Source organism: Desmodus rotundus, chromosome 12 (genome assembly GCF_022682495.2).
Source record: "Desmodus rotundus isolate HL8 chromosome 12, HLdesRot8A.1, whole genome shotgun sequence".
Classification (NCBI taxonomy): domain Eukaryota; kingdom Metazoa; phylum Chordata; class Mammalia; order Chiroptera; family Phyllostomidae; genus Desmodus; species Desmodus rotundus.
Genome location: NC_071398.1, coordinates 10,733,926 through 10,752,176, shown reverse-complemented (window position 1 = coordinate 10,752,176; position 18,251 = coordinate 10,733,926). Strand labels below are relative to the sequence as shown.

General features: G+C 40.0%; 1 protein-coding gene across 1 annotated transcript in view; it reads left to right on the top strand.

Annotated features, from left to right (window-relative positions):
* CDH8 (cadherin 8) overlaps positions 1–18,251 on the top strand; it is a 334,727-nt gene that overhangs the window by 203,419 nt on the left and 113,057 nt on the right. Inside the window, exon 8 of the mRNA XM_024551526.3 lies at positions 10,285–10,421. Within this exon, the coding sequence (XP_024407294.1) occupies positions 10,285–10,421 (137 nt within the window). The remainder of the gene's footprint in view (positions 1–10,284; positions 10,422–18,251) is intronic.

The following is an 18,251-nucleotide window of genomic DNA, read 5'->3' as shown; positions in this document are numbered from 1 at the left end:
CAGTGATGACGACAATAGTGAAGCCTTAGAACTGAGGCTGGTCACTGCCCTAGCCAAACTCTGGTCTCTGCAATGCAATGTGTTTGCAAATTCTCTGACTCCAGCAGCTTTTCTCTGGCTAAAAAGCATGAGGCGGCATAAAATAGAATTTCTCTTGGAATAGACTTGCTGTCGTATGCTCAACGGACTAACATGCATTCTCTCCTAGGGGAGTAGGTATGTAGTGAAAGTTACCAGAAATATTTTGTGAATCTTTATTCATGCTTATTTAATATTTTAGTACCATGCCCTTCATGTAAAGCTCGTTTAGACTCTATCACATTAACTTCACACATTACACACAGTATTCTTATTCCCGTTAAACAGATGTGTTACAGGTTGTTTCCCCTGGAGGTCGATGGAGGATGAGAGACAAGGTATTTGTTAGGGATCAGTGCCTGTGAACGGAAGGGGACAGAAGCGGGATGGGCAGGATGAGACGTCCAGCTGCAGTGCAGCCCCGGCAAAACCTTGGCCCAGCCTCATGCGTCTCTTCGGGATGACTATGGATTATCAGAGCAGTCCTGCCTCATGCCCAAATGGCAGGCCTTTATTTGTCTGCTTGCTTAATTTTCAGGTTCCCTCTGTAGAGGAGGCTCTCAGTAAATGATGCTTAAGAGTGGTAGCTGGAGGCTGTGTACTGACTGCTCCCCGCTCGGCTCTGACCTTCCTTGGGGGAGGTCTGTCTGCACAGCCTGTATCGTGTCGATCACGGATAAGCCCCCTGAGGCTCCTTACCAGTGAAGCCATGTGACTAGATTCACACCGCTAGCCATGTAGCTCCCAAGCCCTCCTGTTCCCCCATACTGTGGCGTCTTCCCTGAGCAGATGCCTATTTGTCCTGTATTTGGAGATGCAAACACTGAAGGGGCAAAAGGACTTTGCTGAAGTGATATTTGTGTGGCATGGTACACTTGGGTGGTAATTCTCAAAAACCGTCTAACTGCATGGATTAATGAAATATTTCAAAATAAAAGATTTAGGCTGGTAAAAATAGCATAAGGATCTTGAGAGAGTACATTACTTTGGAAAATACTGATTCGGTGCTTGAAAGTTTTAATTTTTTTTAATTGATGGGTGAAGTCTCTGTCCCCACTATAAAATAAAACTTAGTAATGTTTATAGTCTGAGAGAAACAAAGATGCTTGCATGAATGGTGTGAGCAATGTTATCGAACATTATTGTACTCAGAAAGCAAAATAAATCCCCTATTTTGCATCCCAACAAAAGGAGATTGACATCCTTACCTGATGTTCAAATATTTATGGGAGTCATTTCAGCTGACCCTTTATTTTCCCATATATTTCTACATTCTGATTTGACACAATGTATTGTACAACCTTGCTTTTGATAGAGGACAATCAGATTTGACTTAGTGTTACAAAGGAAAACATAATATTGCATATTTTAAGAAGAGAGCATGTTAAAAAATGGAGAAATGCCATTTCCACCCATCCATTAAATGTTTACTGGCTTTAAGTCAGTTTGCTGGGGGATTGGAATAAGTCTAGTTGAAATGCCTTTCAAATGCACCACAGGATACAAATCACATCCGGGTTGTCTACTAGGGTATGTGGACGTTCACAGCAAATGAGAATAAGATTTATTAATGTCCTTGAGAAGGATCAGTGTTATGGAAGATATATTTAACGGTACGAAGGACAGCCAAAGATCCAAACACCCTTCCAAAGACAAGGGTCTGAAATTGGACGGAACAGGTCTGGCGAAGGAGCAGGCCCAGAGTGTAGCGAAGTTGGAGGTTCTGTTTATTGGCAAAAGAGGAAGCGTGTCTGGATCACCTTTATTAAATGCCAAGTATGTCACACTGGGCTTTGCACTTGCTTCAATACGCACGACTAAGTTAGACCATATGGGCACACCGTGTTGTGTTTAGGGATCAGTATTTTTTTAATATTATTAAAATTTAAAAAATATTTTATATATTTATTTTTAGCGAGAGGGAAATGGAGAGAGAAAAACAGGGAGAAAAACATCAATGTGTAGTTGCCTCTCTCACACCTCCAGATAGGAACCTGGCCTGCAACCCAGGTATGTGGCCTGACTGGGAATCAAACCAGTGACCCTTTGGTTCTCAGGCCAGCACTCAATCCACTGAGCCACGCCAGCCAAGGCAAGGATGAGTATTCTTGTTCCAACATACTGTTGTCTCCCTAGAAGAAATTACATTTGCTTGCACACTAGAATCATATGCTTATGTTATTACTATTGTAAATTCGACAAGTACACTTTTTTATTTCCCTACAAATGCATTTCTAGCCTTAAAAAGTTAATAAGCCACATGTTGTTCACCTGTTAATTCCTAGTACTTACCATGAGTCTTCAGTATTTACTCAATGAGCCTAAGTGTCCAATTAAAATATCAAAGTATACATAACTTTATGACATCCTTAAAAAAATCTGCTTTAATGTAGTTATATAATACTGTTAGTATTTCTTGGGTGTGCATGTTTTCCATAAGCATTTTTCTAAATAATCAATTATTTAGACCAAACTTAGAAAACTTATATAATCAAATGCCACTATGCTCATAGCTATGTAACCTTTAGTAGGAGTTTATAATGTGTCAGATACTATGGTCAGGATAGTATACTTATCTCACTAACTCTATGAGTGGGGAAAATGCATATTACTGTAATTTTACAACTACAGACACTGATAATCAGAACTGTTTGTATGAGCTACTCAAGTAATTGATAGGGAGGATTAAATGAGATATTATTGTACAAGGCTTACTTAGCAGAGAGGCTGAACATGAAGAATGCTACAGTGAATGCATTCAGTATGTAACTAAATCGTAGTTCTGGGTGAGGCAGGATGGTCCAGAATGCCATATAATGAGGCATCTTCTCTGTCTCACACCATCTATGTTCTGCTGTCCATGCAGCATTTAGCATTTTTGAACATCCTTTCATATAAAGAAAGGTCAGCATTGGTGTGAGCAACAGCTCCACAAAGGATCCCTTAGGGAGTTAAAGGATTCTCTTCATCCTAGATTTCTGCCGACATCCTTAGGTCATGATGGGCTCACGGAAATGCATGGGAACTGGTCGGGACTGCTGTGACCCTTGGGTGAACGAACAGCAAGGATCAAGGTCATCCTGGGATCTTCAATATAAAAGACTTTCTCCTGACAACTTCTAACCTCCCATCTATAGAAAAGCACGCACCAGAGATACATTTCATTTAGCCACTGCAAGTTCAAGATGTCACGTATTTCTGGAAAAAATAATCATGTTTTGCTAATAATTATGTGACTATTTTGGACCAGTTTGGTATATTTTATTTGGTCATTACATAAGTGGCTATGAGGAGAGAAAAATGGAGAAATTTGCCTAACTTGAAAGCAATACAGGTTAATAGAAGGGGGTATGGGCCTTCCACAAGGGTTTCTCCAAGATTCCTCCACCTCCTTTTCCTCCCACATCCAAATAATCATGATGTCCTGATGTGTTTTGTTTTTAGTCTCTCAGTTCCAGTAGCCCCATTCTTTGGTCTCCTGCCCTAATTTACCACACACAGATGTGAAAGTGATCTCTTAACTCAGTTTAGATCTCTGCTGTTCAACACCGTAGCCACTAACCACAGGTGCCTCTTTGAATTGAAAGCAAGTTCATTTAAATGAACTAAAATAAAAATTTCCATTTCTCAATTACACTAGGTCGATTTCAAGGGCTCCATAGCCACATGTAGCTAGTGGTTACCCTATTGAACAGTACAGAACATTTGTCTATATCACAGAACATTCTATGGAGTTCAGCTGTGGTTTAGATCATACCATTTTCCTGTTATATTTTCCCAAGTGGCTCTCCATTTCTAACAAGTGAAAAAAACGTCCTCAGCACGGTCTTAAAATTCCTTCATGCTGTATCCCTAGTGTCCTTCCCCAACTGAATCTTGAACTTCAACCACCCATCCTTTGTCAAGGTCTCTTCAAAGACACTGAACATCTCTCTATCTCAGACTTTTTATATTTACTGTGTATTTTGATTGGAATGCTTTTGTAATAGTTTATACACCTCAGACCTTCTTTTTTTCTCCACTAATCCATCACTGTAAGCTTTGAGAAGCCTCATGCACCTTTGCTGTCTTTCTCTGCAAGTAGACTCAGTTACAAGAGAACAACGCCATGTCCGTCTTGCCCCGACACAATGTCTTATATGTGAGAGGTACTCAGTAGAGGGTGAGTGAAGGAAGGAAGTAGAGCCGAGATGGAAGGGGAAATGGTAGGATGCTTGTCTGTCAGACCTCAGCTATCACCACATCTAGTTAGGTGCTTTACTATTATAGTTTCCAAAACATTCTCAAACTCTGGAGATTTTCTACATGAAATTCCTTCTGCCGAGGATGTTCTTACGTTTTCCACCTGGAGAAATTCCACTCTTTCTTCCTGCCCCTACACAGATGCTCTATTTTCTTGGGGCCATCTCTGACCACCCCTCACCCTTTCCCAGGTGCATTTGGAGACCCTTGCCCATTGCAATGCAAGTGTGATTCTGTGACAGAGCCTGCCACTTTTTGTTGTATGCCATGAGAAAGTCACACCAATCTGTGCAAGGGGGAGGAGTCATTCAAACATTTAGCATCATAATTACCCCAAAGAAGCAGTCATTAAAATGACTGGAATTAATTAAAATTAACAACTTTAAATTGAATCCCTTCACAACATCTAACACTGCATCCTTTTTTCCCACCATATTATATTTGGAATTCTCAGTTATGAATGATCATTTTGAAGACTCAGGGGAAAAAATAGAATTTCTCCAGACATATTATGTAAATACTGAAGAATTGGTCATGAGTCCAATTTTACCTGGGATTCACTGTAAAGAAAAATTTTTTTGGCTCCATGGCTGCAGAAAGTTACATATGAAACTGTAGCCTTATGAGGCTGTTTTTCTGAAGTCTATGTGGAACACACTATAAAACACAACGCACACTCCAAAAGTAGGATGGCATATGAACAGACGGATTTGTAATTGGAGATTTCTATAAGTAAAGTAAAAGGTACCCGAGAATGCTTAACACGAAAATAATAGAAAGGACACCCTTAAGGAAGAAAAGGTGAGCACAGACTCAGGTCAGGGGTGAAGGCTCTGTGCATGTGGGGAAAGGTGAGCTACGAAACCCAGTATCACCTCTCATCTCTTTAGCTTGGACTCTAGTCTCTATGGAGATACTCATAGTAGCAGATACTTTGAAAGGGGTGAAGACTGGGATAGACACAAAGAGCTTTGGCATCTTTTTCTAGTGTCACTTGCAAAATTCTGTCTTTCCTAAGGTTTCTAAAGGATGCAAATGGTCATCCTTGTTTATATCTTTCCATTTCTGGATTTTCATTTCTGCAGCTCCCATTTCTGCAGCTTCAAAGTGAGCTTAAAGAGATCACTTATAGGTTGAAAAATTGGCTTGTTATTTTATTGATTTGTTTATTCACTTGTTTGTTTATTTACCTAGTGTGAGTCTTGTAGAACTCATTTACCAGCACCCACCCCTCTGCAAAGTAGGTATTTTCTCTTATTTATGGGTAAGACTATGAGATGTGAGTGGTTAGTTCCGATGAGCTCCCACAGGGGAGAGCCCACTGAGGACTCCCTGGTTGTGCCCCCTCCACTCTAAGTGCTGCTGCCATTGAGAAAGACCTGGGCGACCTCACAGAGCAGAGCGGCTTCAGAGTCTCCTTCTGACACATCTATCCGCAATGACATCTTGGGAATGTACACGGTACACGGATTCTAAAATGTAACTTGTTACTCCAGGTTCGTTATGTTTAACCCACTCTGTTTTTCTTTGATATTATTTTCTGGTAATTGGCTTAAGGAAAAACCTTATAGTAGAGTCTTATCATTAAGTATTTCCCATTATTGCTGCAAATGTAGCTCTGTCACAACATGGAATGAGTAGGATCAGCAGAGAAACTGAGCTAATGGAGTGGATGGTGGCAGCTTAGACAACCAGAGGAGAGCAAGCTGCATCTTTGCAGCTAGAAAGGGGGCGGGGCGGTGAGCTAGTGTGTGTGTGTGTGTCTGTGGGCTGGAATGGAGCAAGCATCTTCTAAGAACATCCCTAAAAATGGCACGCTTTCAGTTTCTTTTTTTTAACTTGTCAATAATGTTTAACTATGTTATTCATTTTTAAATTATAAAAATGTCATTAATTTTTAACTGTGATTAAAAAAGGTCCTATGTGATTTCATAGGAATACAAATCAAATATGTTCAGTAAACCTTTGAACCTGCGATGGTCTATTCATGGGACAGAGATTTGGGTCAGAAAAGTTGGTGAAAAGACAAATGCAGAACATGGTGGCAGAAGTCGGGTATCTGCTTCCTCACGTGCTCCCACTGCTCAGCTTTATTTTATCACTTAAACAAACAGCCATCTTCTATGTGTTTGTTTCCGCTGATACGAGAACCCAGATAAACTTGTTTAGGGACAGAGAAGCCAGGAGTGTAAGGAATATCAGTTTATGCCTGAGAAAGAACTGGGAATCAGCAGTGGAAGCCTATTGTTTCCAGAGAAGTAATAATATTAATTATTTTCAATATATACTTATTGAGCACTTACTATGTGCCAGACACTGTAAAAGGTGCTTTATATGTAATCCCTCATTTAAACCTTAAAAAACTTATTATAATTCCCATTTTACACATTAGGTAACCATGGCACAGAGAGACTAATAACACAAGTGAGTCATAGCTAATTAAGTGATTTTCCTTTTATTCATTCTATAAGAAACAAAGAAAAGAAGGATGTAAGAAGGAAAGGCACCTAACAAACGTGTGCTTGGTACACATTTGGTGTCTAATGCGTGCTTGTTGACTGTATTAAGTCAGTATTTGAGGCTGTGCAGCAGTCTTGGGAGCCTTCATCAGAAAGTCTACCAGGCAATAAAATCTGCAAAATATCTACACAGGCAGCAAGGAGCTTCTTGACATAGTTGAGGTAGATTTTAAACTGAATTTTAAACTAAGGCATTTTTCCCCATCAAGTTCCTCCCATTGTGTAATCTTATAATATTATGACATTCTTACCTCTGATCTTACTAAAGGGCTATATTTATAACCGATTTTATAAATTCTTATGACTCACCCCATAAAGTCTGTCATGAACTGGAACTTTAAAAGATGAGAAAAATACCCTTGTCTGTGTTACTGTTGTAGGAGTTAAATAAGACTCAAACTTTTCCCCCTGGTTTTATGCTAGTTATGACTGTTACGAAGGGGCCCTCCCCACCATCTTCCACGAAGGGAAGTTCATTAAAGTTCTGTTGGCTGGACATGATGATTATGGTGCTAATGATGGTGAACTTTGCCTACTAAGTACCAGAGACTGATTTATGCTTTATTTTTAATCTTCACCGCAACCCCTGGGAAATGGGTACTGCGTATCTGACCAGTTAAGAAATTGAGGCTCAATGAATTTATTAATTATCTGAGAAATAGCAATATATCAATAATAGGGATAGAATTTATTCCAAATTTGAGGTCTGCATGATACAACTTTAAATAAGGAATTAAACCAACCACTTAAAAAAAATACCAACTTCCCAAACCCTGTCATTGTTCCCAGTGCTTCCTCTGGGCCAGAAGTTCTAGGGAATCGCTGGACATCAATCAAATAGCCAAGGAACTTGCCTCAGATTTGCGATCCATGAGTTTTAGTGATTAGACTGACTCTCCTTTGCTGTGGCCTCTGGGAAATCGGGTGATGCATGAATTTGTGAAATATATCAGCAGTGAGATAATAAAATTTCTATAACCTAGCAATGCCCGCAAAGTTTATTTATGACTATGATGCAGGAAGTGATAATTAATCCTCTGGATATTTCTTAGCTCTTTTAAGAGTCAGAAGCTACATGATAGCTGGAGCAAAACACATGTCTGTTTAGTTATTTTACAGTTAAACTTGGAACCTCATGGGTCTCATCAACAATCATTGTTCCCCAGAAAAATGGCTTTTGGTCTTCCTTCCGTAATACAACAGATGGAAATGCTTTGTAATGAGCACTTTCCCATGCTCAGGACTTGGTTGAGACTGTTGATCCCTGTCTGCCTCTGGGTCCTTAAACCCTTTCTGAGTTTCTCTGATCGCCCTGGAGATAGGGTGTAAGGTCAGTTTGTAAATGCCTGGCGTATAGATGCAAGTCAGCTTCTTAGTTTCCTTTGTAGCTCTTTACTAAATCAGAAGTTATAATTTCATTATGCAATATTTCTCAAGGAATTTAGCAATAAACTATCATCAATAAAATTAAGTACTTTTTAAATATTATTCCAAACTGTTTAATGATGCTTGTCTTTTGTGGGGAGGATTTAACATGGATGCCTTTTTTCCATGGCATTTGCATTCAAAATGAAGAATGTGAATACCATTTCTAATGAAAAAGAAATAACTAAAAAAAAGAAAAGAATTATCTATCTATCCATCTATCAATCGATCGATCAGATATCCATTTATCTGATGTCTATCTGTCTGTCTGTCTACTACCTATCTATCCATCTTTCTATGTATCTACCTGGTAATCCATCCATTGTCTGAAGTACATATAGAAACACATAAATAGATGCACATACATAAGTAGAGATGCATAATATATGTAAATATATGCTGCTTGCAATGAAATCCACTAAAATATTAACACCACAAAACTGTAGGTATCAAATTGTGGGGATTTTATTTTTCCTCATTTTCTGATAACATAGTCTAACTTTGATTATATAATAAATTTCATAAAAATGTATCAAAAATAAAATACGCTCAGCACCAATAGCCGTGAACCATGTTTCAAAATTAGGGTCAGTGACTATCAGTGGATAGAGAGATTTCATGGGCACTTCCTAGGAGGCCACCTCAACCGTAAAAGCTTTCTTCGGTGCCCTCCTCCTAAAACGGGATTGGACATGAACTTTGTCTTAGTTTGGGCTGCTGTGGATACGGAGTGTCCACTACAGAAATTTACTTCTCACGGTTCTGGAGCCTGGAAGTTCAAGATCAACACACTCACAGATTCTGTTGTTGGTGAGAACCACATTCCTGGTTTGCAGATGGTTACCTTCTTGTAACATCACTAGTAGAAACCAGAGAAGCATCCTGTGTCAACTCCTTTTTTAAAAATAAGACAATTAGTCCCATCATAAGGGCCCCAGGCCCATGACCTGATGTAATTATAATATTGGCCGAAGGACTTCCTTAGAGACTCTAGCACACTGGGAGTTGAGATTTTAACATATGAATTTCAGGGAGGCAGAAATATTCCATATTCAGTCCATAGCACTCTCCTCTGGGCCTTCATCCTATCCCGTTTCCGTTCATTTCACTGCTTGTTTATGGACCAATTTTTCCAATTATGCCTTGTGTTTCTTACGCCACATACCTGGTTGTACTTGATCTATCGTAGCCAAAGCACAGATCTTGGTTTATAAAAGGAATAAATGCTGCGGAAAAATAATTCCTATATAATCTTAATATTTAGTATAGCTGCAAAGCAGATGGCTCTAGACATAAAACACCATAATGTTGTCTTATTTGAAAATTTTTCTCAGTACAGGAACTACTAAGAAGTCCATTTAAAATTCTTAATTTCATAGAATCTAGTATTATAAAACTTTTAAAATATCTATTCCAACTTGAAGAATTCTTACCACTAGATACTAGATAGGAGAGAATCCACAACTATCTGATTTCTATGGACACAGACTAATAGAAAGCCTAAGTCTATCACTTTACTTAAAATAAAAACAAAGCAAGCCCACAGCAGCAAAACCAAAAGCACATACAGGTTGTCTAGTCAAATATAAGTGTAACACAAACACCTATTTCCTCTGAACTGCAATAAATTACACGCTGCCTAGCACCATCCCGCTTTGGACTCGAATTCATTGTTTTACATATTTTGTGGCAACTGCTAATTATCATAAGCTGTCCAATAAATGTGATGGATTATCCAATTAACTCTTCATCAGCATCCATTTTGGAAGATGATACCTATTGAAACTGATGGCAGTTTACGACCTCCATGTTGCATATGTAGCTAATTACTCCTTGGACAATAATTATCAAGTTTCTTGTGCCTCATTCAGTCATTTTGTTTTACAAATTATGATGCCACTGAGTTTCCCAATTCATTTGACTTCACAACGATGGCTCTCCGAGGATTACTAAAGGTCTGCTGTAGAATGTATGGATCCCAGGCACATGGAAGTAGATTACAGAGATATCTGTTTTGTAGGTTTTCCATTGACCGGCACACCGACCTGGAGAGACAATTCAACATTAATGCAGATGATGGGAAGATAACGCTGGCAACACCACTGGACAGAGAGTTGAGTGTGTGGCACAACATAACGATCATTGCTACTGAAATTAGTAAGTGCGTGATTACGTCTTCTAATTTCTTCTTTGCGTGACTGGGTTCGCTGTATGCCTAGTGATCTCATGATAAATGGTGTCTGTTTTCATTAGATAGTTTGGCACTGGAATGTATTCTATTATTCTGAAGCAGCCTTTGAATGAATCATGTCAGCAAGAAATAACTTACATGGCGTTACATTACCGAAGGTTGCAATACACGTGGGAAGGAAACTTTTTTATATCCAAATATTCTTATAACTCATACCTATTATTCAATCATTAAAAACAATGTTTTGCATGTTAAAATACAAGGAAAGAATAGTATAAGTGAGTGGGTAAAAAATAGAACTCAAGGACTACACACTATAATTTAAATAAGCAGACACTAATGTATGTTTTATACAATAGAGAAACTAGCACTCACATATTTGAATCTCACACACACACATATATAGGCAGAAAATATAGACAGAACCTTCACACTCTCAATACATATTATTTTAGGAAGGTGAAATTATAGACAATTTTTTATTTTGGTTTTTAGAGTTTAATGTATTTTCCACATTAACTACAGACCACTTAAAATTGTATCTCCAATATATTTTTTTTCATAAATTACATGCCAAAAAAATGTAAACTTTTTTTCGAGAGGACATTCTAGGGTTGTTAAAAGAACGTGTTAGTCTTTGTGCATTGTTTCTGCTGGTAGCTTCTTGGACTGCACTTCAGGACACTGCTGCCGAGCCTCTAAAGGATGGCGGACAGTGGGAATGAGTGCTGCCCTGTCTCAGAGAACTTGCACTCTGCCTTACCATTTTCATCATTATACAAAAACCTGCAAAAGGGACTTTTTCACTTCTAAACAAAACGCATTTTGCATATTATCAGATCCCAAAGAGACATTCAGTTCTTGAGGGAGTGGGGAATCTGAATAAGGAAATAAAAACTGACACGAGGAAAAATTCATGGACACACATACAATATAGAGGATGTAGACGATAATTATAGGGCGTGGAACCTAAAATCTGCTCTGTGCTCTCTCCAAAACCTGCTGTTTGCACTCACAACTAACGTGAAAACGGGAAAGATCTCTGAGATACACGACGGATTTGTTTGTACCAATAAACGTAATCCAGACCTTCAGGAAGTACGTGGGGTTTTTGCTGTTCTGACATGTGGGGAAAATGTCCTCCATGGGGCCTTAGCAAATGAAAATAAAGCAACGCTGTGTGAAAAAGTGAAGATTCAAGAGCAAAGAATGTGTGTTTCTTACAGCGACCTCAGGTGTAGGCACAGCAACATGCAGTCAAGTTGATATGTAGTTTCAACTCTACCACGGAGAGGGGCCTGCAGAGAGGATGAGCTTTGGAGACTTGGGTGTTTTCCCCAGCTTAGAAGTACCATTTTCTTCCTTAGCGTGCTACCGCGGTAGTCATTTCCCCTTGTAACATTAAGGGGTAAAGCTAATAAAGCATACCACTGGGTGGGTGACCTTGTCTCGTTAAAGGCGTTAATCACAGCTTGAGAGGTAGGGGCGTAAAGTTTTGGTAATCTATCATGTTGAAGCTGCATGATCACCTTAAGCCTCTGAGAAAAACTCTATCTGTTTAGATTGGTTTGAAGGCTTATCAAAATGCTCAAAAGCATCCATTTTCTTTACAGTATGTAGGTGGGAATTACCTTTAAAAGAGCTTTTCTTGTGTATGGAATGCAACCCAGTTGAGTTAGCTTTCATCCATGACACTTTTCTATGAGATGGGGGCCTTCACTTAAATATCCGTCAAGGAGGCCCTGCTTAGAAGGATCTGCACACTCCTCCCTCTAAGGAGGAAAAAGATAGAGATAAACAGAGCGGTGGTTAAGAAACAATCCAGGAACAAAAGACTCATTTGCAAGAAATCACAGGCAAGTAGGAAGACAGACCGCAAAAGCTGATGCTGACGGGTAATGAGCTGTGAATTCCAGGTCAACAGGAGTCCCAACCCCAGTCAGAGGAGGCGAGCATTTGCTCACTTACTAACTGACTCTGAACCACCTGAGGATAGAGCAGCGAGCAAAACAGGCACGGACACAGGTGCTCGTGGAGTTTTCTTTCCATGGGCACCTGGAAGCCCCTGCTCATGAGAGAGTGAGTGGGAATCTACCAGGAAGAGTGACACAGAGGCCAGGCAGATGACGGTGAGTGTAGGAATCACAAGCACGTCCATATTGATGGCATGAAAAAAAGTGTCACGGCATACCTGTCTCGGTGGACATATGGTTCTATTTAAAAATTGTAGCATAATAAATATGAAAAAAAAGACTTTATGTCTATCAGTAATATAAATATTAAGAGTAGTTTTTATTTAATCAAAAGTATATATATTTTTACATTCAATATTATTTCATATTAGTTTCCGGTGTGCAGCTTAGTGGCCAGACAATCGGGTACTTTGCAAAGTGTCGGCTGATATTTCCCGTATCCACCTGGCTGTATCTGAAGAAACCCCAAACACTAGTGTGAAAGAATATCTGGACCCTGTGTTTCCTGCACTGTTATTCACAAGAGCCAAGACATGAAAGCAGCCCAAATGCCCATCAATAAGTCAGTGGGGAAAAAGCCTGTGGTACATGTACACAATGGAATACTACCCAGCCCTAAAAAGAAGGAACTCTTATTATTTGTGACAACATCAATGAACTTACAGAATTTTATGCTAAGATGGCTAAGATTATTTTTAAAGTAGTACAGTTATTATTATTATTAATACAATATAATCAAATTACAAAAAAATTAAAATGTACACCAGACAAAATTTTCTATATGGCTTGAGAGAAATCACTCAACTATTTCCCAGATTCAGGTTTACAGTTGGCTCCAAAAAAAGAAAAAGTACAGAAAAGCTCTGCCCGTGTGAATACCGTGAGCCTGCCCATGAACCTTGAAGAATTTAAAATCGACAACCCAACCTTACATCACTCTGTTCCAATAATGAGAGTTATCTTACCTTTCTAATTAATTAATTGGTGTGTTTGTTTTTACTCAGAGATTAAAAACTAAACAAAATGCATAGACATATTTTGGCCAAGAAGCAAGCTTAATTCAGGAAGTTGACATCTCAAGAAATGTAAAACTATAAGTTTTGATAGCAATCTGATTTTTAAAAAAAAATTTTCATGTCACTTTCTTATAATCAGAAAGAATAAGAGTTCAAAAGAGAACTCTAATTTTTAGCTGTGAAGTATAAGCTGAGGTGGGCATAAATTTAGAAACTTTAAAGGTGCAATTAAGTCATCTTTTTCTAAATCATGAAAAGAAGTAGAATACGACCACAGGGAACTTAAGAAAAATCACAATCACTAAGAAAATAGCTCAGTAACTTGTTTTGCCTTGATTTGATTATTTAGCTCATCACAATATTTACCTTGCCAAGCCACACACCAGGTCTTGGGGAATAAATATTAAAGGGAGATTTATTGTATTTGGATGAGATGAATATTTAAAACCACCCAGAACAACAGAACCCCTTAGGGAGAGGTTCTAATAAAGTTAAAGAAATATTTATTCCAGGCAGAACAATTTAAAATTACTCTCAGAACACCATCTCATCAGGCAAAGATTTAAACAAATGAAATTAAGCTAAAAAAAATTGATTTTAGGGAAGTCCATCTGTTAGCTCTTAATGAGAATGAAGATGTTGTCTTTAATCCTCTTGTGTCAGATTCACTTAACTGAGGCTGAGATGCTTTACTGTGTGCATCTCCCAAGTATTTCACTGGTAATAGATCCAGCTTGCCATCACAGTCAACCAGGGCATCTCATTACAGGAGCTGGCTGTTAGATGCCCAGGTGTTAATGAGAGATTGGGCTTATCTAGCGTATCTCTGCCCAGTTTCTCTGCTAGTAGCAACTCCATCCCCTGCAACTGTAATGCAGGGCTGCTGTTTACCATGGTGGTGAAGGTTTAAGGTAAATCTAGCTGACTAATTAAACATGGAAAAAGCATTCTGGAAGCCCTACGATGCATTTAATTCTCACACCGCCCTGTGAAAGTAGGTACTATTACTATACACATTTTTCAGAAGAGGGAACTCAGACACCAGCTAGGTAACTTGCCCAAGATTTCGTAGAGAGAGCAAAGGTTGGGCTAGGGGAGCAGGACCAGCATCCATGCTGTTTAACGGCAGATTCCGTGTTCTGAGACGCCTTCCACGGAAGAAACCTCCTGTACCTTCTTCGCTTTCACTCTCCTGCTTACATTGTGCTCTGACCCCAGCACATCCTGTTCTGAAGCAAGTGAAGGAATTAGTTCTTTTGTGCAGAGCAGAAGGCAGGCGCAGGGACACGGGTGCAGGGGAGGAAAGAACAAGCGTGCATGAGACCGGGCCCTTCTATTCCAAGGCTTGTAACCCACGGTAGGAATAGTACCTAAGGGACAAAGCAGAGCTTTGGAACCGTTCAGGCTCAAATTCTCTTCCCATTGTAGAGATCAGGGATTGAGCCACAGGGACGAGAGAGAGCACAGAAGAGCAGCTTATAGGGGAGAGCATGTTTCAGTAAAGAACACAGAGAAATAAACTCACCCGGCTGATCCAAATCACCTGGGTAACTGTTAAAACCAAACCCACAGAGTCCCGGGTGTTCCCTAGGACTTACTGCATCCCCCGTCTCAAGGCAGGGATTCGGGAAGGCAAGTTTCCAAGGTTCTTCCCGCCTCCTGTCTACCCCCTGCCCCGCCCTGCCCCTGTCAGACATACATTATACCAACACTGTGAAGGAAGGCAGAGAAGGACAAGGTGTCCTTTTTCTTTAATTGAATGTATTGGGATGACATTAGTTAATAAAATTATATAGGTTTCAGGCATAAAATTCTATAACACACCATCTGTATATTGTATTGTGTGTTCACCACCCAGTCTCCTTCCATCACCATTTAACCCCCTTTACCTTCACCTACCTCCCCACCTTTCTTTCCGTCTGCTAATCACCGTACTGTTGTCTGTGTATGTGTGTTTATTTTATTGTTTTTTACTTGTCTAATCACTTCACCTTCTTTTTTGTCTGCATGATTTTGTCTTTACTTTTTTTGTGATTCCCCTGGTGATTAGGTGACATTTCACTGAGCTGAGATTCAAGCCAAGTCTCTCAGGGGGCACCCAGCATCCCTTTAGGTTGAGCAGGGTAGCCAGACCTACCTATGAGCAACCATGCATCACAACCCCAGCCGCAGGGGAGAGAAACCATACTGTGGGACGGAGTCTCCGCAGCGGCAGTGAGAAGCACTGGATGCTAGTTCTAGGGGGTCTTCCCAGAGGAGTGGGTGATGTGGGATGGCACGTGCAGAAGCCCCCGACACCGTGTCCCTAGCATCAGCCCTCGGCATCTGCAGAAAGCGCACTACTCTTGGTTACCTGAGAGTGTTTTAAAGCGGGAGGCATATAATTGCCCATTAAGTTAATCTCTTTCAGTGAGCGGTAATGCGTTGCTCTGGCCCACTACAGTGGGCTGCACACAGTACTGCACATGAAGCTTTTCACTAATGATGGTGAAATCTCCCAGGGAAAACACTAGTTTGATAGCACTTAAGGAATGTTTCTTCCTGGCATAGGGCCCAGCTGCCAGAATAATTGCTTTGTCCAACCCAGGATACTTAGGGAAAATATATCTTTATGGACCACTCCTTATTTAGAGAAATCTTAGGTCCTACAGTTGGAGGGAGTTAGCCATGTCCTGGCCATATAACCTTGGGCAGACACCTAATTTCTCCTTTCTCGCTGTTTTATCATCCCTGTAATGGGAATTACAATTGTTCCTTACAATCTTGGGTGTAGTGAGAATTTAATTAACAGTGATAGTACTATACCTCCTGTCTTCCCCCAGGCCAAACCTGGTGTCTCCTCTCGCTCCCATTCCCTGTCATCTTAGTAGTCCTCTAGGTAAAATTTCTATTTGTCACTCATTTCTTGTCTTTTTTTTTTTCCCCCAAGCCACTTGGGCTTAAGGAGAAAGGGAACCCAAAGAGTCATATGACACCCCGATTTGTATCAGTTCCCTCATGTAGTATAATAAACCATGTCAAAACTTAATGGCTTAAAAATAATAAACATGTATTTCTCTTGGTCCTGGGAGGCAGCTGGGTAGTTCTTTGGTCCGAACTGGCTTTGCCAACCTTTCCGGTCAGTGGGTGGCTTGTCTGCAGCTAGATGATCTATTCTGGCCTCACAGGTGTGTATAACAAGCTGGTCAGACCAGGGCGCCAGAGCTGACAAAGGTCTTCTCTGCTCCATGTGGTCTCTCATGCTCCATAGGCCAGCTCACCGTTGGCGGTGTTCTTAGGAGTTCAAGGAGCAACAAAAGACTGGTGAGAAGCAGTCTCTCAGTCTCTGTTTGTATCATGTTGAATAATGTCACATTGGCTAAAACAAGTGACACTCACACGACCAAATTCAAAGAGTGAAGAAATAAATGTCACCTGTTGATGGGAGGAGTTGGAAATATTATGGCCATTCTTTTTTTTTTTTAATTTATTTCAGATTGGGATGCTGAATTGGTGTGTATGACTGAGAAGTGAATAACAACCTTTAGCCTATACATAGGTACTTCTCAGTCCTTCTTCCAGAATCCTCCCTTCAGTATAGCACATGTGCATCAGAATTCTATGCTTCAACCCTTCACGTGTTTGGAAGAAAAGATAGACACACTATATCTAATAGTCATCAACTGGTTAACTGTGGGTTCCCTAGAATTTCAGATTAAATAGCAATTTGTATTACTCATATTAAATCTACTAATGCGTTTATACTCTTACAACAACTCACATAAGTGTTAACGTAACCACTCAACTTATTACTATTTCTTGATACCCATGCTGGGTCAGGTGCCTTTGTTGTAGGTTCTCACATATCCTTGCTCTTTTCTTTCCACTGACTGGTTGAGACTCATAATAACCATCTATTTCCTTGTGGTTTTGAGAATACATTTATAAAGGAAGAAATAGGTAAAGCCCTTGCTCTAATGAAACATTTTATTATTGCTTTATTATTGATTGCTGTTTGATCCTAGGAGCCTAACTCAGTGCTTGAGGTTCCCAATAAATATTTGCTAAATTAGCGAATGAATAAAGGAAATAATGTAGTAATATCACCAGACAGTACCCTGATGACTTCTGACTCTAAACATTGTTCATTGATTGGTGGGAAGGATTTTTGCTGTAACGCACCCCACTCAGCTCTTTGTCCAAAGTCTCAGGAAGGCAGGCACACGGGCACTATGGCTTCCTGGATTTTTAAAGTCATTCTTTTTTGAGTGACTGAAGCTGCCACATAAAGGGCAAGGTGACTGCCCTCTCCTTGTGTGAAAATAGTGGGGCACTGACTGTGTTTACAGGGAAAGATTCCCTTACAATACTAACCGATCTTGGAAGTCAGAGACCACAGGAAAGGTGCTGGTAGGAAGGAGCCTGCGGTCTCCTCTCTCTTTCCCCAAAGAGCCAGGCTTCTGATCTAAGAACTGTTATTTCTCTTTGCTTCTGAGAGCCTTAAGGCAAGCCCTGAATCGTGCCAGTGCACACTTCATTACCCAACAAGCCTGTTTATCATTTAATCTAATCTGTATTGAACAAGTGGAAGCAGGTTACAAAGCAGCAAAGCTGAAAGAATGAAAATGCAGCATGTTTTCTGATTACAGAAATCCCTAATCCAAAGCTTAGAAACTGGGGCTAAAAATAGGTACCAGTTCCATCTGCATCCATCCCCACCCACCTAGCATTTCAGGGCCAGGTCCCATGGCCCTTCGGCCAGAGGGTACAAATTTAAACTGTGATAACTTGCTTCCATCTTATTTGTGGTGGCAGGGCATTAGTTACT